The sequence below is a fragment of the Pristiophorus japonicus genome, chromosome 12 (genome assembly GCF_044704955.1).
Source record: "Pristiophorus japonicus isolate sPriJap1 chromosome 12, sPriJap1.hap1, whole genome shotgun sequence".
NCBI lineage: Eukaryota > Metazoa > Chordata > Chondrichthyes > Pristiophoridae > Pristiophorus > Pristiophorus japonicus.
In genome coordinates this window covers 62,228,096-62,238,598 of record NC_091988.1, presented here as the reverse complement: position 1 = coordinate 62,238,598, position 10,503 = coordinate 62,228,096, and the positions used below count along the sequence as shown (strand labels likewise).

At 46.0% G+C, this 10,503-nt stretch overlaps 2 protein-coding genes across 2 annotated transcripts in view; one reads left to right on the top strand and one right to left on the bottom strand.

Annotated features, from left to right (window-relative positions):
• brk1 (BRICK1 subunit of SCAR/WAVE actin nucleating complex) overlaps positions 1 to 563 on the bottom strand; it is a 16,162-nt gene extending 15,599 nt beyond the window's left edge. Inside the window, exon 1 of the mRNA XM_070895584.1 lies at positions 401 to 563. Coding sequence (XP_070751685.1) covers positions 401 to 518 — 118 coding nt within the window. The 5' untranslated portion in view covers positions 519 to 563. The remainder of the gene's footprint in view (positions 1 to 400) is intronic.
• Positions 1 to 10,503, top strand: part of LOC139277301 (FANCD2 opposite strand protein-like) — a 66,888-nt gene that overhangs the window by 26,319 nt on the left and 30,066 nt on the right. The window lies entirely within an intron of this gene.

Sequence of the window (10,503 nt, the reverse complement as noted above, 5' to 3'; positions counted from 1 at the left end):
GGGAAAAGAGAACAGACTACACATTGGGGGAGGGGGGGGGGGGAAGAGAACAGACTACACACATTGGGGGGGGGGGGAGGTGGGAAAAGAGAACAGACTACACATTGGGAGGAGGGGGGGGGGAAAGAGAACAGACTACACATTGGGAGGAGGGGGGGGGGGGGAAAGAGAACAGACTCACATTGGGAGGAGGGGGGGGGGGGGAAAGAGAACAGACTACACATGCGGGGGGGGGGGGGGGGGGTTCCAATCCTAGATTAACCCCACCCCCTTTAATCGATAACTGGAAATTAGGTCCAATGTTCATTTTCCCACTGCCGCAGAGGCTGAAGCGGGCCCTGACCCCGGCCGGGGGAAGGGGAAGCGCCGCCGCTGGTGATTTAATGCCGAGGCTCCTTACCGAACGAGTTGAGGAAGTCGGCGATCTTCTTGATACTGCTGGTGATCACCTCGATGTACTCCCTATTGGCCCAGTCCTGGTGGATCTCCCGCTGCACCGGATCGCCCTGGCCCGCCATGTCTGCAGCACCAGCACCAGCACCCCGCCCCGGCCTGCAACCGCCGCGCCCATTGGCTGGGCCTCGTCTGTCCCGTGCGGCCATTGGCCACTTCCACACCCAGAAGTGCGAGGTCGGCGAAGGTGATTGGTCAGGACACAGGCGCCAGATGAAAGGAGCGTTTCCATTGGACATCCGCGAAGCCGGGCTGGCACTTTGTAGCAAATTGAAGTAATGGAAATGGTTACATCGGGATTTCATTGAAAGACCAAATGAGAAGCACGATTGGTTTAAATTGGGTTAATGAGGACAATGAATGGTGATGCTGATGATGATGGAGGCGAGAACATTTCAATTGGTCGAGGGGAAGGAATATCTATGAAGACAGAAGTTCTTGGGCTGATTGGTCACGAGCTCATTCATAAACATAGAAATAGTAATACATGGTCTCTGGATTGGTTACTCCCTCCAGCACCAGTTTAAAGCTCCCCTGTTTCCAAAAGACTTGCATTTATTTAGCGCCTTTCACGACCACTGCACATCCTAAAGTGCTTCACAGCCAATGAAGTACTTTTGAAGAGTAGTCACTGTTGTGATGTACGAAACGTGAGCAGGTCTCCAGTCCTGGTTAACCCTTGCCTCTGGATAAAGGCCTAGCTTTGTCGAGCCCAGGTGGTGGCTGATGTGCAATGGTCACCACACATTAAAAAAATCCACGCACAGGCATCTTCCACTCTTTCAATTGGAATTCAGGACTGGAACATCAGGTCCTTCATTGAAACATCTGTGAACTCATGTGGAAGCAAGTCATCTTTGTTCGAGGGACTGCCTATGATGATAACGTACGAAACATGGTAGCCAATTTGCGCACAGCAAGCTTCCACAAACAGCAATGTGATAATAACCAATCTTTTTTTAAGTGATGTTGATTTGAGAGATAAATATTGGCCAGGGCACCGAGGATAACTCCCCTGCTCTTCTTCGATATAGTGTCATGAGATCTTTTACACCCACCTGAGAGAGTAGAGGGGGCATAGGTTTAAACATAAGAACAGAAGAAATAGGAGCAGGAGTAGGCCATACGGCCCCTTGAACCCGCTCCGCCATTTAATACGATCATGACTGATCCGATCATGGATTCAGGTGCACTTCACTTCCCTGCTCGCTCCCCATAAACCTTTAATCCCTTATCAGTTAAGAAACTGTCTATCTCTGTCTTAAATTTCTTCAATGACCCAGCGTCCACAGCTCTTTGAAGCAGCGAATTCCACAGATTTACAACCCTCGGAGCGAAGAAATTCCTCCTCATCTCAGTTTTAAGTGGGCGGCCCATTATTCTAAGATCATGGCCTCTAGTCCTAGTCTACCCTATCAGTGAAAACATCCTCTCTGCATCCACCTTGTCAAGCCCCTTCATAATCTTATACATTTAGATAAGATCACCTCTCATTCTTCTGAATTCCAATGAATAGAGGCCCAAACTTTTCAACCTTTCCTCATAAGTCAACCCCCTCATCTCCGGATTAACCTAGTGAACCTTCTCTGAACTGCCTCCAAAGCAAGTATATCCTTTCGTAAATATGGAAACCAAAACTGTACACAGTATTCCAGGTGTGGCTTCACTAATACCCTGTATAACTGTAGCAAAACTTCCCTGCTTTTATGCTCCATCCCCTTTGCAATAAAGGCCAAGATTCCATTGGCCTTCCTGATCACTTGCTGTACCTGCATACTAATCTTTTGTGTTTCATGCACAAGTACCCCCAGGTCTCGTTGTACTGCAGCACTTTGCAATCTTTCTTCATTTAAATAATAACTTGCTTTTTGATTTTTCCTGCCAAAGTGCATGATTTCACATTTTCCAACATTATACTCCATCTGCCAAATTTTTGCCCACTCACTTAGCCTGTCTATGTCCTTTTGCAGGTTTTTGTGTCCTCCTCACACATTGATTTTCCTCCCATCTTTGTATCGTCGGCAAACTTGGCTACGTTACACTCAGTCCCTTCATCCAAGTCGTTAATATAGATTGTAAATAGTTGGGGTCCCAGCACTGATCCCTGCGGCATCCCACTACTTACTGATTGCCAACCCGAGAATGACCATTTATCCCGACTCTCTGTTTTCTGTTAGTTAGCTAATCCTCTATGCATGCTAATATATTACACCCAATCCCGTGAACTTTTATCTTGTGCAGTAACCTTTTATGTGGCACCTTGTCAAATGCCTTCTGGGAGCCCAAATACATCCTCAAAGAATTCCAGCAAATTTGTCAAACATGACTTCCCCTTCATAAATCCATGCTGACTCTGCCTGACTGAATTATGCTTTTCCAAATGTCCTGCTACTGCTTCTTTAATAATGTACTTCAACATTTTCCCAACCACAGATGTTAGGCTAACTGGTCTATAGTTTCCTGCTTTTTGTCTGCCTCCTTTTTTAAATCGGGGTGTTACATTTGCAGTTTTCCAATCTGCTGGAACCTCCCCAGAATCCAGGGAATTTTGGTAAATTACAACCAATGCATCCACTATCCTTGCCGCTACTTCTCTTAAGACCCTAGGATGCAAGCCATCAAGTCCAGGGAATTTATCTGCCTTTAGTCCCATTATTTTACTGAGTACCACCTCCTTAGTGATTGTGATTGTATTAAGTTCCTCCCCACCCCCGCACCCCCACTCCCACCCCCATAGCGCCCTGACTATCCACTGTTGGGATATTTTTAGTGTCGTCGGCCATAAAGACTGATATAAAATATTTGTTCAGAGTTTCTGCCATCTTCATGATCCCCATCACTAATTCCCCGGTTTCATCCTCTAAGGGACCAATATTTACTTTAGCGTCTCATGCGAAAGACAGCAACTGTGACAGTGAAGCATTCCTTCAGCACTGCACTGGGAGTGCCAGTCCAGATTTTTGTGTTCAAGTGTCTCTGGAGTGGGACTTGAACCCACAACCTTCTGATTCAGAGGCGAGGGTGTTACCCACTGAGCCACAGCTGAAAATGCAGCATTAAAGTTTTGGAACATTTTAACGCACAATATTCCGTCCATTGTGATGTCAGCGTCAATGTATCGAATTGTAGTTACATTTCAGGTAACTAAGCAACCTAACACAATTGTGTCATGAGTCACCGAAACAGACAAATCAAGGTGGGATTTCAAAAATAGTCTGAGCTTCTAGCATTATTTTTTCATCCTGATTGTTGGATCAGTAAAAGGTGAGCGTTAACTAAATCGTTTATTGTTTCATGTTATGTTAAGAAGACTGGTCACATCAAATCATGCTCTAATCATAGAAATCTACGGCACAGAAGGAGGCCATTCAGCCCATAGTGTCTGTGCCGACCAAAAAGAGCTATCCAGCCTAATCCCACTTTCCAGCTCTTGGTCCGTAGCCCTGTAGGTTACGGCACATTATGTGCACATCCAAGTACTTTTTAAATGTGATGAGGGTTTCTGCTTCTACCACCCTTCCAGGTAGACCCCACCTCTGGGTGAAAAAAGTTCTCCTCAACTCCCCTCTAATCCTTCTACCAATTGCTTTGAATCTATGCCCCCTTTCTCATATCCCAAACCCACAGCACTCCTTCCTCTCATAGCCTACAGACTCTTCAAATCCAAGCATAGCACCATCTGGTCATTACTTCACCAATTTCTATCATAGTGCATTGCTTTACAAGGGACAGAGTTGGAAAACAAGCTGGAATTGGAGGAATTTACATAAGGGAAACAGAAGAATGGCTATGGTTGACAGATTTTAAGGAAGTTTTGAAAGCAGGGGGCGAGGTATTGAGGCAAAGTGGTTTTTGTAGAGAATTCAGAGGATATGGACATGGGTGGTAGAGGCAGAAAAGACCACTTCATTTGTCACATCTTTTATTATATTCCTTTCAACAACTTGTATTTATATAGCGCCATTAACATAGTGAAACGTCCCAAGGCGCTTCACAGGAGTATTATGAGATAAAAAATTTGACACCAAGCCACAGCTGGAGAAATTAGAACAGGTGACCAAACGCTTAGTCAAAGAGGTAGGTTTTAAGGAGCGTCTTGAAGGAGGAAAGAGAGATAGAGAGGCAGAGAGGTTTAGTGAGGGAGTTCCAGAGCTTTGGGCCTCGGCAACAGAAGGCACGGCCACCAATGGTTGAGCGATTATAATCAGGGATGCTCAAGAGGGCAGAATTAGAGGAGCACAATCATCTTGGGGGGGGGGGGGTTGGGCGGGGTTATGGGGCTGGAGGAGTATAGAGATAGGGAGGGGTGAGGCCATGGAGGGATTTGAAAACAAGGATGAGAATTTTGAAATCGAGGCGTTTCTTAGCCGGGTGCCAATGCATGTCAGCGAGCACAGGGGTGATGGGTGAGTGGGACTTGGTGCAAGTTAGGACATGGGCTGGGTGGCAGTGTGAGCTGTGAGGAGGATGCTAAGAAGCTGCAGGGTGACTTGGACAGGTTAGGTGAGTGGGCAAACGCATGGCAGATGCAGTATAATGTGGATAAATGTGAGGTTATCCACTTTGAGAGCAAAAACATGAAGGCAGAATATTATCTGAATGGCGGCAGATTAGGAAAAGGGGAGGTGCAATGAGACCTGGGTGTCATGGTACATCAGTCATTGAAAGTTGGCATGCAGGTACAGCAGGCGGTGTAGAAGGCAAATGGCATGTTGGCCTTCATAGCTAGGGGATTTGAGTATAGGAGCAGGGAGGTCTTACTGCAGCTGTACAGGGCCTTGGTGAGGCCTCACCTGGAATATTGTGTTCAGTTTTGGTCTCCTAATCTGAGGAAGGACGTTCTTGCTATTGAGGGAGTGCAGCAAAGGTTTACCAGACTGATTCCCGGGATGGCAGGACTGACATATGAGGAGAGACTGGATCAACTGGGCATGTATACAATGGAGTTTAGAAGAATGAGAGATGATCTCATAGAAACATCTAAAATTCTGACGCGTCTGGACAGGTTAGATGCAGGAAGAATGTTCTCGTTGTTGGGGAAGTCCAGAACCAGGGGTCACAGTCTAAGGATAAGGGCTAAGCCATTTAGGACCGAGATTAGGAGAAACTTCTTCACTCAGAGAAGTTGTTGATGCCAGTTCGTTAGATATATTAAAGAGGGAGTTAGATATGGCCCATACGGCTAAAGGGATCAAGGGATATGGAGAGAAAGCAGGAAAGGGGTCCTGAGCTGAATGATCAGCCATGATCTTATTGAATGGTGGTGCAGGCTCGAATGGCCGAATGGCCAAATGGCCATTTTCTATGTTTCTATGGAGTCAGTGGCTAGGGACCAGAGTTTGTGGTGGGGACCAAAAACAATGACTTCAGTCTTCCTAATATTCCATTGGAAAACATTTCTGCTCATCCAGAACTGGATATCGGACAAACAGTCTGACAATTTAATTACTGTGGAGGTGTGAGAGAAGTGGTAGTGAGGTAGAGCTGGGTGTCATCAGCGTACATGTGGAAACTGATGCTGTGTTTTCAGATGATGTCGCCAGGTAGATGAGAAATAGGAGGGGGCCAAGGATAGATCCTTGGGAGACACCAGAGGTAACAATGTAGGAGTGGAAATAGAAACCGTTACAGGTGATTCTCTGGCTACGATTAGATAGATAAGAATGGAACCAGGCGAGTGCAGTCCCACCCAGCTAGACAACGGCAGAGAGGCGTTGGAGAAGGATAGAGTGGTCAACCATGTCAAAGGCTTCAGACAAGTCAAGAAGGATGAAGAAGATTAGTTTGCCTTTGTCACAGTCACAAGGATGTCATCTATAACTTTGATGAGAGCCGTTTCAGTAGTGCGGCAGGCGCGGAAACCGGATCGGAGGGATTCAAACATGGAATTGCGAGAAAGATGGGCATGGATTTGGGAGGCGACAACACATAAGAACATAAGAAATAAGAAATAAGAACCGGAGTAGGCAATATGGCCCCTCGAGCCCGCTCCGCCATTCAATATCATGGCTGATCTGATCATGGACTCAGCTCCACTTCCCCGCCCGCTCCCCATAACCCCTCATCCCCTTATCATTTAAGAAACTGTCTATTTCTGTCATAAATTTATTCAATATCCCAGCTTCCACAGCTCTCTGAGGCAGCGAATTCCACAGATTTACAACCCTCTGAGAGAAGAAATTTCTCCTCATCTCAGTTTTAAATGGGCAGCCCCTTATTCTAAGATCATGCCCTCTAGTTCTAGTCTCCCCCATCAGTGGAAACATCCTCTCTGCGTCCACCTTGTCAAGCCCCCTCATAATCTTATACGTTTCGATACGATCACCTCTCATTCTTCTGAATTCCAATGAGTACAGGCCCAACCTACTCAACCTTTCCTCATAAGTCAACCCCCTCATCTCTGGATCAACCTAGTGAACCTTCTCTGAACTGCCTCCAAAGCAAGTATATCCTTTCGTAAATATGGAAACCAAAACTGCAAGCAGTATTCCAGGCATGGCTTCACCAATATCTTGTATAGCTGTAGCAAGACTTCCCTGCTTTTATACTCCATTCCCTTTGCAATAAAGGCCAAGATACCATTGGCCTTCCTGTCACATGCTGTACCTGCATACTAACCTTTTGTGTTTCATGCACAAGTACCCCCAGGTCCCGCTGTACTGCGGCACTTTGCAATCTTTCTCCATTTAAATAATAACTTGATCTTTGATTTTTTTCTGCCAAAGTGCATGACCTCACACTTTCCAACATTATACTCCATCTGTCAAATTTTTGCCCACTCACTTAGCCTGTCTATGTCCTTTTGCAGGTTTTTTGTGTCCTCCTCACACATTGCTTTTCCTCCCCTCTTTGTAACGTCAGCAAACTTGGCTACGTTACACTCGGTCCCTTCATCCAAGTCGTTAATATAGATTGTAAATAGTTGGGGTACCAGCACTGATCCCTGCGGCACCCCACTAGTTACTGGTTGCCAACCAGAGAATGATCCATTCATCCCTACTCTCTGATTTCTGTTAGTTAGCCAATTCTCTATCCATGCTAATATATTACCCCCAATCCCATGAACTTTTATCTTATACAGTAACCTTTTATGTCGCACATTGCCAAATGCCTTCTGGAAGTCCAAATACACCACATCCACTGGTTCCCTTTATCCACCCTGTTTGTTACATCCTCAAAGAACTCCAGCAAATTTGTCAAACATGACTTCCCCTTCATAAATCCATGCTGACTCTGCCTGACCGAATTTTTCTTTGTGATTGTGTTAAGTTCTTCCCCCCCCCCCTCCACCCCCCACCCCCATAGCCCCTTGACTATCCACTGTCAGAATATTGTTAGTGTCCTCTACCGTAAAAACTGATACACAATAATTGTTCAGAGTTTCTGCCATCTCCATGTTCGCCACTACTAATTCCCCGGTCTCGTCTTCTAAGGGACCAACATTTACTTTAGCCACTCTTTTCCTTTTTATACACCAATAGAAACTCTTGCTATCTGTTTTTATATTTTGTGCTAGTTTACTTTCATAGTCTATCTTCCCTTTCTTAATCATTTTTTTAGTAATTCTTTGCTGGCTTTTAAAAGCTTCCCAGTTTTCTGTGCTCCCACTAGTTTTGGCCACTTTGTATGCCCTTGTTTTTAATTGGATACCGTCCTTTATTTCTTTAGTTAGTCACGGATGGCTATCTTTTCTCTTACACCCTTTCCTCCTCACTGGAATATATTTTTCTTGAGAGTTGTGAAATATCTCCTTAAATGTACACCACTGTTCAACAACCGTCCTACACTTTAATCTATTTTCCCAGTCCACTTTACCCAACTCTGCCCTCATACCTTCATAGTCTCCTTTATTTAAGCTTAGTTCGCTGGTTAGAGATCCAATTTTATCACCCTACATCTGAATTTGAAATTCAGTCATGCTATGATCACTCATTCCGATGGAATCCTTTACAAGGAGATTGTTTATTAATCCTGTCTCATTACACAGGACCAGATCTAAGATAGCCTGCGCCCTGGTTGGTTCCGTTGCATACTGCTCAAGGAACCCGTCCCTTACGCACTCTATGAACTCCTCCTCAAAGCTATCCTGACTAATTTGATTTGTCCAATTAATATGGAGGTTAAAATCACCCATGATTATTGCTGTTCCCTTTTTACAAGCCCCCACTATTTCCTGGTTTATGCTCCGACCAACAGAATTGCTACTGTTAGGGGGCCACATTCAAGGATTTTGGAGAGGAAAGGGTGGTTGGAAATGGGGCAGTAGTTTGCAGGGATGGAGGTGTCGAGGGTTGTTTTTTTGAGGAGAGGGATGATGATGGCAAGTTTGAGGGAGAGAGGGACAATACCTGAGGAGAGAGAACCGGTAACAATGTCAGCTAACATGGGAGCCAGAAAAGGAAGTTGGGTGGTCAGCAGTTTGATGGGAATAGGGTCAAGGAGGCAGGAAGTGGGTCTAGTTGGGAGACCAGGGTCAAAGTCAGATGGCCCCTGGAAGGACAAAGCCGACATGTACAGGATGGGGCCGGCATGGAGCATCGACGAACCGCTGTTCAAAGCAGGCGAGTGAAGTCCAGAAGCTGTTTGAAGTGTAGAGAGATCAGGGATGTGCTGTAGGAAGGAGAGTTAGTAGCAGTGCATAAAGATGATGGTGACGTTGACACAAGTTTGTAGATCATGGTAGATCACCAAAAAACTACAGCCAGCGACCAGCAAAGTTGAAAAGTGTTAAAATGAGTGAACCAGCAGCTGCTAATGAGAAGCCAGCACAGCTGAAAAACCAGCAGAACCAGTTCAGCAGAGACACAGCCGCAGTTAAAAGGAAAAATAAACTTTAGCAGCAGATGTAATGTATGTAACCCTGTAAATACCATGTCTAACCACCAGAGGGCTTATCCGCTGAAGTCCCAAAGGATCCCACAATCCCTTGGGAGCACCTGTATATAAGGAGGCCTCACAGGCTGGAGAAGCACTCTGAGATCTGTAATAAAGGACTCTGGTCACACCTTACTTTGAGCTTTCAGTATCTAGTCTGACTCTTTATTCAAGACATAACAACTGGCGACGAGATACAAATGACGAACCCCACCGCAACAATGCAGAGAACTGTGAGCATCCTGGAGAAATTTTCGGAGGGAGATGATTGGGAAACCTTCATGGAGCGACTCAACCAATACTTCGTGGCCAACAAGTTGGAAGGAGAAGCGAACGCTGCCAAACGAAGGGCGATCCTTCTCACCGTTTGTGGGGCATCAACGTATGGCCTCATGAAAAATCTGCTCTCTCCAGCGAAACCCACAGACAAGTTGTGCACAGTGGTCCGGGAGCATCTAAATGCGAAGGAAAGCGTTCTGATGGCAAGGTATCGGTTCTACACGTACAAGATGTCTGAAGGGCAGGAAGTGGCGAGCTACGTCACCGAGCTAAGGCGCCTTGCAGGACATTGCAAATTTGAAGGACACTTGGAGCACATGTTCCGGGACTTCTTTGTACTTGGCATTGGCCATGAAGTAATACTTCGCAAACTTTTGACTGTGGAGACCCCAACCCTTGAGCAAAGTCATTGCGATAGCCAGGCGTTTATCGCCACCAGTGATAATACCAAATAAATTTCTCAGCACACGAGTGCTGCTGCAAGTATTGTGAACAAAGTAACATTGTTTTCGAATCGAAATGTACAGGGCAGGACGTAAACGCCTGCAGCTGCACATCTGCAGATGACTCAGAGTCCACCATCAAGGGTGGTGAATACCAGGCCATTAACACCTTGTTGGCGCTGCGGGGGTGATCATCATTTCCATTCATGCCGCTTCAAAGGATACACTTGCAAGGGCTGTGGATCAATGGGACACCTCCAATGCATGTGCAGGCGAGCTTCAAACCCTGCTAATCCTGCAAACCACCACATTGCAGAGGAGGACAGATCCACGGTGGATCACGACGAACCAGAGCCTCAGACCGAGGAGGCAGAGATATATGGGGTGCACACATTTACCACAAAGTGTTCCACGATAGTGCTGAAGGTTGAATTAAATGGACTCCCGGTTTCCA